The 20,147-nt window shown below is 38.9% G+C and overlaps 2 protein-coding genes across 3 annotated transcripts in view; both read right to left on the reverse strand.

Annotated features, from left to right (window-relative positions):
- Positions 1-20,147, reverse strand: part of got2b (glutamic-oxaloacetic transaminase 2b, mitochondrial) — a 67,315-nt gene that overhangs the window by 39,409 nt on the left and 7,759 nt on the right. The window lies entirely within an intron of this gene.
- On the reverse strand, positions 11,402-18,593 carry cmtr2 (cap methyltransferase 2). 2 transcript variants are annotated; one of them, XM_062414924.1, is made up of 3 exons: positions 18,386-18,593; positions 15,217-16,476; positions 11,402-14,569 (listed from the first exon to the last, which is right to left on the reverse strand). In XM_062414924.1, the coding sequence occupies exons 2-3, from the start codon at positions 16,465-16,467 to the stop codon at positions 13,508-13,510; spliced, it is 2,313 nt and encodes a 770-aa protein (XP_062270908.1). In that variant the 5' UTR covers positions 16,468-16,476; positions 18,386-18,593; the 3' UTR covers positions 11,402-13,507. The 2 variants fall into 2 exon arrangements, with proteins under 2 accessions (XP_062270908.1, XP_062270937.1); XM_062414953.1 differs by having other exon boundaries at positions 15,217-16,479.

The following is a 20,147-nucleotide window of genomic DNA, read 5'->3' on the forward strand; positions in this document are numbered from 1 at the left end:
ACATCTAAAAAAGCTGATGCTTTGCTGTTTCATAGGTTTTATTGTCCTAAACATCTGTCTAACAATGTGGGCATTACAGTATATAATTTTAGTGATTAAAGACTGTAAAGATTCTACAAAATATGAATTTTAATTATTCAGTTTTACCTTTTTCTATTGAATCTTCTTCTAATCAAATATGTTCCCTATATTACTCCAGTATCCAACCTGAGATTTTGAGTGACAAAAAACTGCAAGTGAATCGAATATGTCTCTGTACATGTCCATCCTGCCACACACAAAAACGGCTTCTTGTTTTTGCATCACATCACTTTCATTTTAAATTTCTACATTAGTTCTTATGCAGTAGATAGTGTTTGACCCAGAGTACTGAGGAAATATGGACCAAATAGGCCGGTTTTGTTTAGTTTTTTTATTGGTGAAAGTGGGACAATATAGTAATTTACATATCACCATATTACTGTAACTATATCACAACAAGACATTTTAAAAGAAAGAAAACGTGGAAAATAGGAAAAATAAATAATAAACAAAAAACCAAAACCAATCATCCACATACAATAATAGAAAAAAGAGAGAGAAGAGGGGGTGAAGGGACTCATCAGGGAGTTAAACATTATTTCATGGAGAAAATGGGATGGACTGAGAGGCTATAGAGGCACCAGCAAGTTAGGAAGGACAGATTATACTTGTAGTAAACTGGCCAGAGATTTGATTCTTAGTCTGGAAGAATGGTTGAAAGGTTACTGAAATAGTCAATAAATGGTCTCCATAATTTGAAGAAACCTCAGGTGGCTCCTTTAACAGAGGATTTTATTTTTTTCCGAGCTTAGAAAAAGCATCACCATCATCATCATCATTCAACCTGATTGAAAATGACGGTGCTTTTGGAGATTTCCAAGATATTAATCGCCTTCTTAGTCTTGCTGAAAGTGTTGTAAAGGCAATTATATATCTCCATTTCAGGCTGTGCTTTCCAAGGGTTTGGATGGCACGTCATATATGGGTAGCAGTGGGGATGGTTGTAGTAGTGTAAGAAATCAAATAATGTATCAAACACTGAAGACCAGAATCGTTTATATATGCGTGAGGCAAGCTTTAGGCTCAACAGTCACAGTTTGTGTCAGACTCAGGATATGTTTCAGCCAGTCTGGCTTCACTAAAGTGGACTCTGTGTATCTCTTTTAACTGGATTAAACTGAGCTGTGGAAATGTTTGAAATGAAGGCACAGGCAACCTGTAACCCCCATCAACTCTATAATATTATAGCCTATTACAAGAAGTGGAGTTACTGTGTCTACGTCAGTTTGTGATCTTAGCACAGTATGCTTGTCTTTTGCACTTTACCATGAAACTCAATACAGTTTTAGGTTATTTGTGTACTTAAATAAATAAAGGAGTCTCTATAGCTAAAAAAAATAGAGTACCTGCCTTTTAGCAGAGGATTCAGGGTTCTTCAGTACAAAGTAACTCACTATGACCATTAATTCAAACCTATGACTATTGCTTAATAAATTACTTAACACTAGATATGTTGCTGAGTGTGGCACATGTTTTTGGCATCAGTGATTTCAGAGAATATACATTGTATATATAGTGTTGTGTCAACCTTTTTTGTTAGAGATGTTATATATGATCGTATCAGAAATCATGGAATTGGTACAATACCTGAGTCAGCAAAATGATGCAGTCATAAAATGTCCATCATTTTTTTAAATACTATTTTCACAAACGTTTGATTGGGCTGTGACTGGTACATGGGAAAATGGTCTGCATACATTTAAAGTAAACAGTTCAAAATGTATATTTCACACTTCTGCAACTCATGTAAATCTGTTATGTTCATAAAATGTAATTATAAACAAATATTAAAATGAAATACATGATTGTTATTGTGGTGTGACCCAGCTGTGAGTTTTGAAGCAGTGTGGGAAATTCGACCAATCAGATCCTTGTCAGATGGACACAAATGCACAGAAACTGGAAATAAAATGAATAAATTGAATATGAAATATAATTACCAAATTTGAGTTCCGAAAACAATAGCCAGGAAATATATAGACTGTGCTAATGTTAAAATTGTTCGCAAGTCCTATAAATCCCCTTTAGGTTAGTGTTTACAGTAGGTTCATTAATGCCAAATGCAGGGTTTTCGAAAGCATCAGTACAAAAGGCTCTTGAGGAACTATGTGATAATATCAAATTTATTTTAGAGTTGTAATTAACAACCCTTAGAATCACACATTTAGATGACTGAACCAGATGTTAAACAGAAATGCATGCCACTTTAAATGTCCCATCTGACATGAAACAGGTTGTGTGTCCCAGTTCATGACCTGCCTTTCCTGCTGGTTCCTCTCCCCACAGATGACTCAAAAGCAGGAGTGCCTGCAAAGAGAGTTTAACTGATTAGCATTTTAAGAAGACAAACACAATAACCCGCAATAAATCTGCGACTATCCAACATGATTTACATACTCAATCCATTAAACCAGCCATTAGAACAGGAACTAAACTGCAATATTTCCAAGAATCGACAAAGATTGACACTCCAATTCTGGCCAGGTGTCAGAGGTTAATTGGTTGTTGTTGTTTATGAAGGGAAATGGCATGCCACAATCGCAGATTTATGACCCCCAAATTCCTCTTTTCTACTTCCGTGAGTTTTTAATTTTTCCCTACAGACACCTAAGCTGTATCTACAGCCTTGTGGTTGAGCCTCTAGTAGTAAAACCATCCCTTTAACACAAATCAAAGTTGGATTCATTCATTCCTTCCTCCCACAGATTTCCCATCTTCTCAAGTCTCAAGGATTAATATAAAAATATACGGTACAGTATACATTCATCATTTCAAACATTATCTGCAGCAGTCTTTTAGTTTATATGCAGGAATGGTTACATCTCATGTGGAGATGATTCAAAGTCAACCCATCACTGTTTCGTTGGATTATATCCTCACAGCGCTATTGTTTCTTATCTGTGGTCTTGTAAGTGATTTCCATTTCCACTAATACAGCAGAAAAAAGCTGAGCTTCGTGCACTATCAGTAACTGTTCAGCAGAGTTCAGAGGCAGTAAATTTTAAAAGCCCTTAGCCTCTGCAGGATGTCAGAGGCTTCCCCAGCCCCCTCTCCAGTGCTGTTAACACAAATTAAAACCTGGCTTTTGGAAATTGTTTATATCCCCATTTATACTGTAAAAGTATTGTTTGTGTTCACCCTGCCAGATGTGACACGCCTCATATCTCTTTTTCTAATTCAGAGATTGAGCTCCTCTCTCTCTGCTCAGATGATCCATCTTTCGTCTGTGAAACTGACAGCGAGGGTTAGTTGTCAGACAACAGGTGCAGGATGAGAGAGAGGGAGAGACTCGTTTGCATCGCTGCAGTGTTGCTGTGACAAGGAGCAGGTGTTCGCTGTGATTGCTTAGCGATGTGTTTATTTCTACTCTGTTCCTCATCGAGTTGGAGCTGAAAAATAACTGTCATCCTCAACATTCATCCTGTATGAGGACTAACGCTCCATCGCTCCAGAGTCATCCAAACCTTGACGTGTATTTGTCCTTTATATTTCATTGTCATTTTCCATTGTGATACTATAATAGCTGTCATTGTGTAAATTAGTTAATTCTATGTAGTGCTATGCAAGTCTTTAATAAAAATACTGAGAGTCTACAGCCATGCTAGCAGCTCTGTGAGGCTGTGATTTAGCATAATGGTGCTTTGATCTAAATGTTAACATGCTCACAATGACAATGTTAGGTTGTTAAGCAGGTACAATGTTCATGCTGGTCTGTCATGTTGATTATTAATTAGCACTAAACACAAATTTCAGCTGAGGCTGTCATCAATTTTCAGTGAAAAATTTTAGTGAAAATTCAGTCAGGAAGACAATCTTTGCATGCACAAGCCTGTAGTTATATTTCTCAAACCATCATGCCTTTTCACATCACTCACGCATGCTCACTCATAATTCCCTTTGCTGTCATTATCCACTGAGCTATCAGCTTTTCACATCCGCTGGTCACATCTATCCAATAGTACGGCGACACACCTCCATTGTCAGCCTATCAGTTTGTGGCTGTCTATAGACATTTCTGTATGGTTGTCTCTCTCTTTGTCTTTCGTGCTTTCATGCTGCTGTTATGTGTGCCCCACCACCTCCCCATCACCACCCAGTCTTTGCAGATTCATCACTTCATCAACCTCAGCAGCCTGTTCATTCAGCCACCACCACCATCAGTGTCAGGACTCCATGGGGGGATTTATCTTGCTGCTGATCAGGACTAATTTCACTCAATTACAAAATCTCCCTGTAGAGTCTAAACACCAAAGATTTTTGACAATAACCAAAATCATCTGTACAATAAACAATATTTGATTTATTCACTTGTCTCTCCTGATTCCTGAAGTATTTTAGGTAATTATCAACCTCGAACGAACCTGATGATGTCATAAAGGTAAAATTTAGGATTGAGTTCATGTTCTGTCAATAAACACAGATTATTACAGTTTGTGAACACACGCCACTCCTTTAAAATGAAATCAGAGTTAGTATTGTTCCAGATGTATGCCCTCAGGAGGTAAGAGACACAGCAGAGAAGATTATTCTTAAAATTATTCAAATTCAGCAACATTTTTTAATATTTTTAATATTTTTAATATTAGGTATGTACCCAAAAGGATTTGGTTGGCGATATTCTGTATTTTTCTAATGCAAGTACTGTGTGTGATTCAAAGTCCGATATACCTTATTCCACTGTGCTGTAGACCTCTGTTGTTGTCCACTGGCAAGGCAACGGTTACAGTACTTTGTTTGGAAACGTCTCCAAAAACTCATATCCCCAATAAGAATTTGCGTCTCAGGAGAGCTGTTCCTCGTACAGCATACGCCACTGAGCACGTGCGGGAACACAGTGCTTTGAGAAATTTACAATGTAGTACAAAGAAGAATAACAACTCCACAATTTAAGTTTAATTTAATGATAACTGTCAGTGATTGTGGATTTCGGCATCCTGATAACCAACACCACATGTAGTCTTGCCTGGCTGTTCAAGGCCAAAGGTAACAAAATCCACCTGTGATCACTAGCATAAACATAAATAACCTGTGCCCAGCCGAGCCTTTACCATGAACCCCCCAGTGTTTGGGAGCAACATTACATTTAACCCAAATCTAATACATGGGTATCACAGCTACTTTCAAATCTCATTAAGGGAGCAATCATTTCCAAAATTACCATCAGCACACTTATTGGAAGGCCAGAATTTAACGATTGAGACCAGAATGATGCATCAAAAATAATGATTGTCTCAGTATTTCTACAGAGAAGTTAACTCTATTTGAATGGGAGTCCATTGGAGCAATAATCTAGCAGCACTCAGTTACATTGCACTTCAGCCCTGGCTTCAGCTACAAGCCTTGGCAAGAACACAAAGAAGTGTACTTCCTAAAATGTTGAACTATTCCTTCTTACAGACTGCAGTTACAAAGCAAGACTAACAAGACAGCTTCACTGAAAAATAAGATCAGAGGAAGACAACTGACGGACTGAGCTGCAGTCTCCTGAATAATACGTCCTACTATGCGGGAAACACTCCCCTCCTCACAGGTTTACACCAGCTGCCTGGTTTTTGTTGTATTCTGTAAGTTTTACATTGCCTCTCTGCAGACAAAAGTGAACAGTCACTATGTAAAATAGCTGCACTCACAGATCAAAAAAGAGTCAACATAACTGTCATTTTGAGCCAAGATGCTGCTATTGCCAAGAATTAAAGCAATTTGGTTGTTTTTACTGACAATATAACAATGTTTCATCCCCCTGAATCATTATTCCTTTCCTTTTCATCATATTAACCATCTAAACAGCTTCATCAAAGCCTTTGTTTCCCTCTGTTTCAAAAGAACCAGACAGGCTTGGAAACATGTCTCCACCTCATATACTTGTAGTCATGATCATTTTAGTTTGTCTGTATTATGACATTTAAACCTCTAGCTAACATACATAAAATGATGGACACGGGAGTAATTAAGGGTTGTTGGTGAATAATTACTTTAAGAGATTGGACTGTGTGTGTGTGTGTGGGTGTGTGTGTGTGTGTGTGTGGGTGTGTGTGTGTGTGTGCGTGCGTGCGTGCGTGCGTGCGTGTGTGCGTGCTTGCGTGCGTGTGTGTGTGTGTGTGTGTGTCCATATTTGGAAAGGACAGAGCAGTGACCAGAGAGGTGAGAGGGGATTACATTTCTGTTGCACAATACAACTCAATGCCTTGACCCTGCACACACACATACACACACACACACACGCACACACACACTTCCTTTTTCTCATACGTCACTATCTTTGCACTGACATTTTGTGATTACATAGTGTATAAAATAACTAATTAATGCCTTCTCTTCTCATTTCATTTGCACATCTGTGTGATGTTGTTTGTGTAGGTGTTGGTGTCTCTGGAGACAGACAGAGATTAGGGGAATATGTCCTGCTGATTTGTGATCCAGTTTTCAACTGCAATCCATAATGCCACAGGAGCAGAGACTCCGGAGATATTATACTGACAAATTTTAAAAAAACCTCTATGAGTAATCTTGTGGGTGAGTTTCCTAAGATACAGTTATATTAACCTATATCAGGGAGGAAATAATGAGCTGAACACAAGAGACAAAAATCTAACTGCAATGATTAGATTCATGGTTTGACCTGCCGAGTAATTAGCAGGTAAATAAAAATGTTATGACTGTGTCATGTTTATATTCTGCTCTGCTGTTTCAGTATTTTTACATAAAAAACAAGTGTTGCCTTAGAACCAAGACGTATACCTCCTGTCAAAGAACAGGTGCACCATGTTAGAGAATTATTACTGACTATTGATAATTGCATTAATTACACAAAAGTTCGTACACAAACTCTCATCACTTCAATATAGTTTAAATTAAGATATTGGGCCACATAATGACTGAATTTGTATCGGTTTACATGGATTTTTATTTGCTTTCATTTTTGGTTTATGTGACTTTTTACTCATTTCGGTGTCAGTAGTATTGTCTGTGCCGTTAGGGTTAGCCTTATCTTCTAACACTAACCCTCTAACCCAATTGAAGTGATTTCCATTTTAACCTGTTCCAAGCATCTGGTCAGTTGTTCATAAACAGTGTGAAGACATGCTGCAGGAGATGCTGTTTGGATGATGTGTTACAACATGATGCCTCCATAAACTCCAGCTTCCTCTGATTTTTAACAGATCCTCATGAATCCTGGTAAATCAAAGTTAAATTACTCAGCTGTGCCCGCAGGCACTGTATTTCACCATTACAGTAGAAACCCAAAAATCCATCAAAATATCCACCATCTGCCATCTGAATATTACACAAAGTCAAGTGGCTGAGATATGACTGCTGTGGAAGCCTGGTTGAGTAACATGAATGATTCGTACACAGTGGCATGAAATCTAACAGTTACTACAGTTATCCCATCATCAGTTACACAGGATGTGATAATACTATTGAAGACACTTAAATGAAGGTTCAATAGAGGGTCAAGCTGAATTATTAACACTAAATATTTAAATATAATAGCAAACATCAGGCTGTGATGGCACGTTGTTTATCAACAATATTGCTAAACACAATATCTGTTTAAAAAAACTGTTAGAACCCAAAAAATAGTTAATCTTATAATGCATTTTAATTCTCACACATAAACATGAACATATAAATTCTCCACAAACACTCAAATATTCCAAATGGCAAGTCTTGTCAGTTGACACTCTGTTTTAATGTCTGCATGAGCTCATGTTGTTTCCATTAGTTTGATTCTTGTAAATCAAACATGAACTTAAACACACAGCTGTGTTTATCACCATCACCATGACCTGACACTCCTTCATGCAATGATCTTAATATACTGCAATAGAAATCATTGTTTGTATTCAATGGCAATTTATTTCAATGAATCTGCAAATTGCAAATAGTAGCATATGTGGCTGTAATTCACATGATTATAGGAGTTACTAATTTGCAGACAATGGTTTAAATGAAGTGCACTGTAATTGTGTAATGTGACTCTCACAGCTGCTCTAGTTTGACTCAATGTCAGTCTGTCTGTTGACTATCATTTCAAAACTTTGAGAAAATATCTTGATGAATTTGGTTCTTTGGTTCTGTCACCAGCAGATGAATGACCAGGTCAACATTTCGATTCCTCTAACAGAGGATGAAAGGACCAAATCCTGCTGCAACTACACTTTGAACTGAATGCTATCATGCTGAATATTAGCAAGTTACACTAACTTGATAAATGTTATAAATGTTACCACTGATCTGTTTATTAAAATGCAATATATCCATCAATAATTGTATTAGTTAAGCCCCCGTTTGTGTCAAAATGTCTGCTGTGAAAAAGTTGCATTCAACTTTAATCTCACTCCTTTTTTCCCCTGTGTGTCCTCCCTTCTGTGGCTCTGCCCTCTCCACCTAAACTGTACATGTTTGTCAATCTAGTGCAAGGACATATGGATCAAAAAATCATAATAGAAAGAGTCATAATTGAAGTGTTTGCAGGTCAAGGTGTCCTGTCAGCAGTTTTACAGAGATCTCTTTTACAATCGTGCTCAATGGTGAAAACTCTTTTGCTGCTGGGGGGTTTTCCGCTGCAATACCGTGATTGGCCACTGGGAAGAAATTAGCTGACGGGCTGAGTGGCAGCACCCAATCTAACTCTTGTAATACATCCATGCTCTAGTGCAGGGGTGTCCAAACTACGGCCCGCGGGCCAACTGCGGCCCGCAGTCCATTTTTAATTGGCCCGCAGGAAATTTTATAATTAGAATAGAATATGGCCCGCACTGCTTTGCATCTCAACCACCAAGTTTACTCCTGACCTTCCAGCCATCCTTGAGTCCAAAACGCAGCATCAATGCTCCCACTAAGTGCAATGCCGTTCCCGTTTTAGGTGAGTTAAAAATATATTACACAGTATCCGTGTGTTATTAAGCATAATAACTTAAATAACAAGCTTGAAATGTACCCAGGGTTTCCCACAGCACTTTACAGTTAAGGCGGCCGCCTTAGCAACACACGCCTGCCGCCTTAACTAACGTCTTAAACAAATAAAAAATAAAAAACAAAAATAAATATATATATATGATCAGGGCCTGAATTTCAGCGCGGGATTGCAGGTATTGTGCACAATTTAATTGATTCCAGCAAATCCAACACTTATATTTCCGCACACATTTACAGCGATGTATATTAATGTTCAACCAACGTCTGCAGCGGTGTTTACTGCAGGACGACTGGCCGGAACCGCTATGTCCGACTGTCTGACTTCGACCCTGAACACACCTGTAGCTCTCGCTGTACCTCCCGCTAGCATAACACAGACAAGCTAACAGTGATATTAAGTTTAAGGAAACAAACACAGACCGCTGGTTAAAACATAAATCTACATCATCTGAGGCAGAACCTGCTCAGAAAAACTAATGCAAACAGCGCCATGTGATGTCATCATTAACAACGTTAATCCTCAGACAGGTAACTGTGACGTTACTATAGCAACACGTTTCAGGCTTTCTCATTCAGCAGTCCTGAAGAGAGAGAGTGAGGCAGATTCAACAAAAACGTGATGCTACTGAAGCTGAATATCACTACTTAACTGTATAATACTATATAACTTGTAATTACTATAAAATATAGTTCAGAGAATAAGTTAACTATATAAGATAGACTCACTGGCCTAACCTGTGCAATCTAGTTTAATCCAATACAGCAGCTCTGCTATAAATTCTACATTTATGAAGCTTATACTACATTTTTTAACAAGAAGGTGAAAATTCTGCTTTATGTTCATTATTGAGTGATTGTGGTGTATTAGGATGCATTATATTGAATGGTGTTCTTAATATTTTGTCCATTCCATCAACATACATGAGGAGGGCAAAATATTAGGAACACCTTTCAATATAATGCACCCAAGTACACCACCACCTCTTAGTACGACCTCAGTAATAAACTAATTGGAATTATCACATTTTTGACAATGTCAACAAAAACCTCCGTCTCACTGCTCCCCACCACCTTAACTAACACATTTTCTGTGGGAAACCCTGGTACCCATCCCATTTTCCCCTTTATTGTTCTTTCTCTGTACTGTGAATGGGATCACCATCCTGACTAAGAAGAAATCTGAGGCTGCTGTTCTGAGAATTAGCTACCAACCCTTTTTCTGAATAAATCAATAAAAATCCATTTATGGAAAGCTGTGATGATGGCTGATTTTTTTTTCTGTAAATATATTCAACAATATAGCAAATTTGACCAACTTTTAAAGGATTTTTCTTACTTTAATACAATAGATGTGAGGCTATATACCTCACCTCTAGTAAGTGGCCCAGCCCCTCGTATATTTTGCCGTATATGGCCCTCAGTGAAAAAAGTTTGGACACCCCTGCTCTAGTGGTACCATAGGCTGTAAAAAAAATGTGGACGTAGCCACCATGATGTCACCCATTGATTACCCCAAGGCTAAAGCATTTGCTGGCTAGTTAGCTAGCAAAGAATCTAAACTAATAATCCAGGTATGGTGACTGCAGACACCGATGCCTACTAGTTAAATACCTGCAGGTCATATTATTTGACTGATATTTGCATGGAAAAAAGGCACTGACACCACAAACACAGCTGAGAAGTCAAGTTCATTGACTCAAAACATGGACTCTAGTTAGCTGGGGTGATGCTTAGCAGACAGCTAGCTGGCAGCTAGTTACCCACCTATGATGGAACCACCTGTCACTCAAAGCAGCCACACCCTTAATTATGCATAGATGTAAGCTGTAATGAAATTTAAACAGGTGAGCTATAGAAAAATACACTGCTGTTTCAGGCTCTTCCATATCGGCTTAATTTTTCAACCCCTGACGTTGCTGCTTTAATGGTACAGATCTACAAATTGCTTATAAATGGCACTAAATCAACACATATCCTCTCCGGTGCACCTGAATGAGAAGTGTTGGATGTTTTCCTGATGTGCTGAGGATCGCAAAGTTCAATCCGGTTTTTATTCATCTCTCTGTTTTGTTTGTGTAAGGAGCTTCGTTACCTCACTGACTTGGTTCTCTCACGGTGTCTGATGATATTTCTTCCTCTTCGTATTCTGAATATCCAATTACAGCATCAATCTAAAATGAACCGTTTCATAAATAGTCCTAAATTTGATCCCAGGAAATTGTGTTTGTATTAGAAAAGGTAATTTCATTTCTCTACGGTTTCAAAATATTTTATCACTTGGAGACATCAGGCTTGTGCAACAGCTTCAGTTAATATGAGGACTTACTCATTATCACAGGGTTTTGGTTGGTAAAAACATTTAAACTGTTTAAGGGAACAGAAAACGCAGACTTCATGCTATTCATCAGTGTACTTTTTATTTCTTATATGAAAATAAACACCTCAGTTACATGGCATTGATATTAAAAACCAAAAACCAATATCTATATACATGTGTACTTTCTTACCATTTTCCCAGCTGTATCCTTTATGTAGTATGAAACACTTAAGAGCGCCCAGACTGTCCACAAGAGAGAAACTTGCCTGTAAGCTGCATGATGGCTAAAAGGCAAAAAGATCCGAAACATCCGGGCACAAAATAAAGAGTTGCCAAAGACAACAAGCACTCGAGGGTGAATTTCAAGTCATCTGATGTGGGTTTCACACAAACCATCTGTGACTGACAGGTTTGTTGCTGAGGACTGTTGTTTATTCAACATCCCCTAAAATCCCTTAGTTACAGATGAGTTATGTTGATCAAATGCTTAAAGTACATTTAATTTTCACTTGCATTGCAAGTTTGTGTCATCAGACAACATTGTTCTTGCCTGCAGGTTGTCAGTGGTGGTTTATGATGCATAGTTAACTTTGTGTTATAACTGAAATTATAACGATGACAGGGTGAAGTTGAGACCTGACCAGCTTAATTTACAGTAAAGGTTATCACATGATGGTGTAAACTCTGCCACAGTCAGCCTGATGAAGAATATGTGGGTACAGTGAATGAAAGGATGGATGAACTAGATGTGGTACATGTGTCCGATAAATTGACTAATTACGGCATCTTTTTTTATTACAGATTTTAGCTCAATTAGAAGGTATCTTCCAAAACTTAAGTGTTTTGTTTAGAGTTTGAAATCCATGATTTTTTAGGCTAATATTGATATTTAAAGCGGTATGCTCATTTTATTTCTAGTGGCCACTTGGGAACAACAGAACAAACTGTAAACAAAAAATTGACATATCATCATCTTATGAAGCTGTTATGGTAAATGTGTTAGCAAAGAGTTGCATATTTACTCAACCAGCAGACACGGAACAACATTAGCTTTAATTTGGAGTCGTGTTTGTGTCCCTCTGATGAATTTAAGCCTGATATTCTGTTTTGCTCTTCATCAACTCCTGAGGGAAATATCTCGCTGTCTAGCTGCTACATGTTCCACTTTCACCAGCTATTAGCTAACTTTCTCTCTCTGCAGTTGGACATTGATGAGAGCAGCCAAACAGAACCAAAACAGGAAGATCATGGACCAGAAAAATCAAAACAATGAGCTAAAAGACACCAAAAGGACCCAAAGAGCAGAGGAGAAATGCAGAGTTTGGTGATAATTCTTGATTGATTTGTCACTACGAGCAAGTCCTTTCACCTTAAACACACAAGGCACCTGACCCACTGTTAATATAAAAATATTGATTAGTGCAACTTTAATGTAAAGAAGAAAAGTCTGATAACAGCATATCAGCAAACATATTTATCATTAAAAACATTTTTTTTACATTAGGATCCCCTAAATGTGTTATTTTATTTTTAATTGTGGCCAAGATTTGTACTGAGTTGGGTAAAATAAATTTGTCATTACTTTCTTTGACATGTCAGTACAGCTCATTTCTTTGTTATTGGTTGGCACATACAATATATGCTGATAAATATACCTGCAATAAGCTGAAATTGTATGATGCAATATTATAATATTGGCCATGGCAATGTATCGGCCTGACTCAAATATTTTATTGCCACACTGCCTGTTGTTTTCCGTTTGCTTTAAGATTTCATATACGGCCAATGGTCAAAACTCAATACAATTTCCAGCTTTGTGTTAACTTAAAATTCCAGTGTCCACTTTAAACCTTTGCCACTGCGTCCTTCTAAACTCAATAATTTTAATTTCTTACAGTAAGTAACAGAGGAACCCCTTTCATACTGAATCAAAAACACCACCTTATCAAGTGGAGGGGAAGAGGCCATAATAATTCAAAAGCACTGAAAGCATAGTGTAATATGTAGCACTTAATCTCTGCTGCAAAAGCGTCATTAGCCTCAATATCAACTTATAAAACTTATTTGGTGACTTTAACTCTAACTTCATTAAGTTCATTCACACTGCTGATTCAATATGAATAAAGCCTGCAAAATAATGAGGGGATAACGTTTGTCACAGTCACAGTTCACTAATCTGCACTATGCCTATATGAGTAAATGCAGCTTCTGTTGGATGATTTCAGAGTTCATGGTCCACAAGAACTCCATCAGTCCTCCTGTCAGCAAATCCTCCATGGGGACGAATTGTAACACCTGTCTGTCATATCCAGAAGATGGATTTTTACCTGTGTCCTCTTCTCCTCCTAAAAGCTGACCCATGTAATTATGGATGTCAGTAAGGACTGGGAGTATTTGGGTAGCCGCTTCAGGGTAGAAGCCAACACACACGAGCACTGCTCCGACTGCACCTGAAGGGGGCGGACTCCTGAACGTGACAGTGCGAAAACACACATGCAGGCAGAGGACGACTGCTGCAGTGACACGAGTGAGGGCTGAAAACACAGGCAGCAGGAGGACATCCCCAGGGTGCAGGCTCTGCAGGGAAAACACAACGCAGCCCAAGAGCTCGTGCTGGTACAGCAGCTCCCCGTCGTGCAGTGTGATGGAGCCTCTTTGAGGTAATGAAAGCTCCCCAGAAAATGTCAACACTAAATTCCCAATTTGGCTCTCACAGGAATCCCACAGTGAGCGACTGCCAAACACCAGACACTGCTTCTTCTTCTTGTTGCCTTCACTGTCAATTGTGAAATTGCAAAGACCAGCCACATCTGACAAGATGGAAGCAGTGCAGACCACATGGCAAGACTCACAGGGAGACACACGAGTCCAGTCTACTGCTGATCTTTCAGCTGTGTCCACAAGAGCTTCATTCAAGTGGTTCAACAATCCTCCTTCACAGAACGGAGAGTTCCTGACTGCAGGCAGTGCAGCGCCGACAACTACATACCAGGAGTCAATGTGACAGTCTTCGTAGGGTCCTTCCAGCATGCAGCCTGCTCCGCTGATCTCAGTGCAGTGTCTCTGTATCCAGGCGGCATGGCAACCTCTCTCAATGCGCTCCCTCCAGCTCAGGGTCTGCAATTCCCTCCGCTCATTGAAGGAGACTGTTTGCTTTTTCGGTCCCAGAGGTCGCCCCGCTGAGACGCTGCAACAAGCAGGACTCACCGTGTTACGAGATATCCATCGACTCCGTGAAAGGAAGCTCACCTGAAAACAGAGAAACGTGATCAAGTTTGATTTTAGACTTAAAGACAAAAGTTGCAAAAAGTGCAAAAGAAACTTTCATGACTTTTATCTACAACTCAACTTGACTCCACCAAGGAGAAATAACAGATTGTGTTCATTGTGCTGAGCAGATAAAGAGATAGAGATTTGCCTGTTAAAGAGATTTATGAGGCAACTAAACAAAAGCTGGTTATACCTTCTATATATTTATGTTTTTTGAGTGGTGGTCAGACTAAAAAAATGTATTTAAGGGAAGGAGGGTTCCCATTCCCAAACCAGGTTTGCACTGCCATCTCCCATGATGACTACGCCAACCACTCAGCCAAGGGGTCAGCCCATCTAGTCCATCTAGTGCACGAACCTGCACTGTGACAAAGTTTTAAATCTATCTTGAAGCTAAAAAAGGTAACAAGGCAGCAAAAGGTCACTATTTGTGTACTTGGGTCCGTTAAGCTCTCGTTTTTTCATTGACCTTCACGTACTGCAGTCTGTCTTCTGGCCAGATTTCTTATTATTATTAATAATTATAAAAATGTATTTTAAGAGTGTGATGTGTCACTCAATCTAAAATGTGTTTTGAGAAGATAGCAAACATTATGTGACAAGTTGCTGGTCTGCAGAGATCTTACCTGGAATCGTTGCAGGTATTCCTGAGCCGTACAATCCCTGATGTGGTCGAGCCGCTGCCTCTGCTCTGTGCTCATCCCTTCAAATAGTCGCAGGTTTTCTGTGATCGTCTCCACCTGAAGTGTGTGGAAGTACGAGCACACCTCTTCGTGCTGTGTTACAAATGACTGTGGGATTACAGAATCTGGGAAAAGTGCCTCTCTGTCAGCCATGAGTGGTCCGTAATTACGAATGAGCTTTGAGAGCAGAGGCCTCACAGCCTCCTTGCTGTTGTAGTTCAGACACACGGCATAAACTTCGGAGTTCCCGGATTTGCTGGTGGCAGGTTTGAAGACGTTGACAGAGTGGAAGCAGCAGTTCAGCAGGTAGAGAAGACAGATGGAGGAATGTTCATACAGAGTGAACATTTTCAGCACAAAGGAGCCGCCGGGGCTGAGGAGCAACAGTGCAGCTGTGACCTCGCAGTAATGCAGTGACGCTACCAGGGCTTCCTGCTCATCAGGGTTCTCCTGGCAGTCGAAACTACCATCTGCCGTCACCACATCAACTCTACGCATGTTAGCCACAAACGCCTGCAGCTCCAACAAATGCTTCTGGAGCATGATGTTACCCGTGTTATCTGAGCCAAAGAACCACCAGGGCAGCGTGTTAGCGATTAACCGATCATCTGCGATGGTTGTGCTCCCCCCGTTAGCCTCGTGGTACGGGTTGAGGGTGTTGGCAGCCCAGCTCCAGTCGCAATAGCGCGTGGACTCGCTGGTTTTAATGTAGTGGTTTAGAGCGGTTATAAAGGCTCCTGGAGCTTCACACAGGTGCACCGTGTTCAGCTCCCCATCATGAAGGGCCTCCTCTGGAAGTAAATTAAAACTTCCCAGGATCTCATAAAACTTGCACCAGGCCTGAGTGCAGATCTCCGCGTTGGCAGCAGAACGGACAGCAGTGATGACCTTCCCGGCGCGGTTGGTGGAGTTGGTGTGCTGATGCCAGACCTGGACATTCTTGTCACTGAGCTGGTTCTTCACGGCGTTCAGCGATACCTTCAGGGACTGCAGCCGACTATGCTCCTTTCCAGGATGTCTGAGAGCAACATTTGGGTCAGGGATGTTCCATCCAACATTGGATGGTTTCACATAAGTTCTAACTTTACTAAAAAGACCTTTGATCTCAGTCAGTGTTTCGGGGTCAAACGCCACCACATTGTTGAACTGCTGCTGCCTGCCGACTTTCTTCCTGGTCGCCTTGCTGGGGCTCATCCTCCACACCTGCTGCAGCAGAGCCACATGTTAGAAAAGCACCTTGATAAACATAAAAAATCTGCACCACCCAGTTTCTGTTTTGATGTAATCCACAACATTGTTCAGTGTTTATGTGACCTGCTTTCTGGCAGAGAATTTATTCAATCTTAAGAACAAAAAATTAGCAGTCAGTACATTTCACTGGGAATTACAGCAAGGCCCGGCTCAGCAATCCCTCATTTCTCTCTGTATGCATGAGCAGTGTTGAATTACTAATGTCGACTCATTGTGATGTGGCGCCCTTGGGCGTCAGGGCAGACTGTAAATATTGGCGATTACTTCACCAGGCCAGAGCATTACCCACTTGGAATAATAAGAGATTTTCTACATCATTACAAACACAATCTCCTCTAATAAGACTTTAAAAATAACTCAATTTGCTCAACACTGGCAAAATATATCAATATTTTAATATTAGTTTAAAGCCTTGAGATGATCACACAAGAGTCCAAGTTATCCTCATGGTTTATTGCTGTCCAGAATAAATTTGTCAAAATTGTCAGGTTAATGAGCTGAGACAGATGTGTCATTTTTTCAGAAAAGCCAATGGGTTTTTAATGGGTTATTTTTCTTCTGAAAATGTACTCAAAGGGACACTTAATCCTGAACTTTACTGGAAATCTAATAAATCACCAAACTTAGAGATACATGGTTATAACAGTTTCAGGGGATTTTGGAGTAGGGCTGCAACAAACACATTTTTTCCTTCTTACTATTGTTTAGTTTATAAAATGCCATAACTTGAGTTTAATAACATAGAAATCAGAAAATATTCACATTAGAGAAGCTGTAACCAGACAATCTTCTATTTTTTTCTTAATGAATGTATCCAAATTATTAATTGCTTTGCAAAATAGTTGGCAACTACTTTAATAGTTAACTAATTGATTAATTTGATCTCTTTGCCCTGCACTGATTTCAAATATACACTGGAGACTGACTTTGTGTTTGTTTACCATTGTGTGTCTAATACAGGAGCACTATGTTCTTCAGAAGCTGTATTCAGGTGGATCAGTTGTGTTGGCACTTTTCACTTTGCCATATTTAACCTCATCATGGTACGATGAAAATAATTTCAAACAATTCATGTCATTTTTAAGCAAAACTCATAACTCATGACATAAAGATAATTTACAGTCAAGATCAAATTAATCCAGAACTAATCCTCTGCTCATGTGCACATGATTTAGATGACAACAGCAGGCAGGAAGACGTATTTCTGGGTCATTTCTTGATTAGTCTGCAGTGAGTCAGTGATTGATGGCAATATGTATGGCATATACGTAGCTAATGCCAGCACATTCATCAATTATTTCTCATAAATCACACTGTTAAACGTTGCTTCTATGCATGAAAGTCATCTGTGCTCTGTGCTGCATTTGTAAACCGTTCAGCTGCTAAACTAGCAAGAAAAACAGCCTGATGTGACTGTTTGCTCCATACAAAAGATTTGAGGGGTGATTAAGAGAGCTGAGATCATTTTTCCATTTAGTGATAATTAATCAGTTCTGCATTTAACATGGCAGACATGCTGTAGGATCATAAAGACTCCTGGAGATCTCAGCTGTGGACAAAAATAAAAGCCAGCTCACAAATGAATACTAGCTTAGCATTAGTTATATGCTTAGTTATTCTAAGCTTGCTTTTACAGATATTCAGACCTAAAGGTTTGTTGTATGCCTGCCTGCATACACCGAAAACAAAGGGATGTTAAATATGAAAACATCATCAGATATACTGGAAACATTAACACTTTAGTGCTTAAATATAATGTACTTCCTGAATAGTCTGCACCATAGAAAACACCTGCTTATAAAATCAGAAACTGTGAATGAATGTATGAATAAGATTTTCAGCCATGTAAAGGCAAACATACTTGTTTGTAGCTGCATAGTTTGGACTACTTTAGGCCAGCGACAAGAGTCCTGTTGGAGTGTTTGTGAAACAAACACAAAAGGCCGCATCACAGAAGCTGAATGGGAAGCTTCCTGAAGCACGAAGCTTTAAGACGAGTTTCGTCTCTTTAATCTCGCAGACTCGTGTTTTTTCTGACACACTGTGCAGTTTAAAGTCTTTGTGAGGTATGTTTGTGTCCCTTTGAACACTGTGTGCAGCTGCCTTCTGATACCAGATACAGAAACAGCCTGAAAAGCCTGAATAGAAACTCACCAGTCTGTACTGCAGCAGGAAATCACGCTTTCATGTGACTCAGAACTACACTGCGCATGTGCACGGACGAGTGGGCGGGGCCTCCGTTAAAGGAGAATGACACATATTTTCGTTAAAATCTGATAGATCACTGAAAATAAAAATGATTAATGACATAAAAATAACAATAATAATGAATATGCAGAGAGACGAAAGCAGCTTGAGTAATAAATTATCTATTTGATTACCCCTACATACATAATAATATCACAAATATAAGAAAATTGTAAAATAATAATAATGATAATAAAAAATGTAACAATAAACATAGGTAGCCTAGGTTATTTAAAAACAGAGGTTGAAGTAATTTTTGAATGAGATTTGTGTATGTTTGTATGTGTAACCTTCATTTAATGCCAAAGTAATTCAATAAGTTAGCCAATTTGTTATTAAATAGATTATTGACAATTGACATATTTTATGTCTATTATGATGTTTGGAAACATGACGATTAGACGACTGTAAATGTCAGCTGAGTAGGGGGTAAATCTGAGAATTAGTTTGAGAATTATACAGGACATAATCTGGAACATTTTCTGATTTAATCTTGTATATAAAAATATATATTTGGAAAACATATCATCAATACAATCGTTATTGCAACTTTTGAGAAGTTGACATTTCTGAAATGAATATGTTGAAATGATATGTCTCTAAATTTGTGTTGCTGGTTGTTTGTAATGTTTGATAAGCAAATTTGATCTCATGTGTCTGATATATTTTTTAATGTTTGTAGTGTTTGTACATAATTAGAGAACAAGAAACCGAACATATTGACTTCTTATCTTGTGAAATCCACAGAAAATTGTCTTTGGAGCTTTACTGTTTTGACTGTTTGTAGATTCATTAACATAGATTATGACATGACACATTCAAATTCAATATGCACATGTTTAATGCTCCATAATAAAATACTCTGATCATATGGTTGCATAAGTATTTTTATAAATTACAATATATACAGTATGTCAAACAGGAAAGTTGCTTGATATATACAGTTGGTGCATTATCAAGTATTGTAAATGTTTTGTTTTGGGTGAATTCAGGAATTTAATGCTCTGGCTGTTGAATTCTCTGTTCTGCTTGTGCGTGCTTCTTTCCAGCCAGATTATCCACAGTGAACTGATCTGTGTCATCATGTTACATCATTATTAGAGCTCTTTAGCGTGTGAGCTGATGAAAACTGACTTTTAAAACATTGTGTTTTAGTGCATTATACATGTTCTTTTCTTTGCTTCAGTGCGATCCCATATAGACACGCATTAATCTGGGTAATGTAGGCTTTGGTAAGAAAGGTGTGACTAAAGTGAAAACAGGACACTCACAGTGACAGAGGGAGCCTCATTCATAAATAATGGACCTGTGGGACAAACAGGGGCAATTAGGATTTCCAAAAATAATGGGTGTAAACATTTTGTCTTACAGTTTAC

This window comes from Scomber scombrus, chromosome 1 (assembly GCF_963691925.1).
Source record: "Scomber scombrus chromosome 1, fScoSco1.1, whole genome shotgun sequence".
Classification (NCBI taxonomy): Eukaryota; Metazoa; Chordata; class Actinopteri; order Scombriformes; family Scombridae; genus Scomber; species Scomber scombrus.

Bases quoted from the DNA above. Each gene is read 5' to 3' on its own strand.
- cmtr2 (XM_062414924.1), bottom strand. From the start codon at position 16,467: ATGAGCCCCAGCAAGGCGACCAGGAAGAAAGTCGGCAGGCAGCAGCAG. The intron at 14,570-15,216 runs GTAAGATCTCTG...CTCTGTTTTCAG, and splicing joins AATACCTGCAACGATTCCAG to GTGAGCTTCCTTTCACGGAG.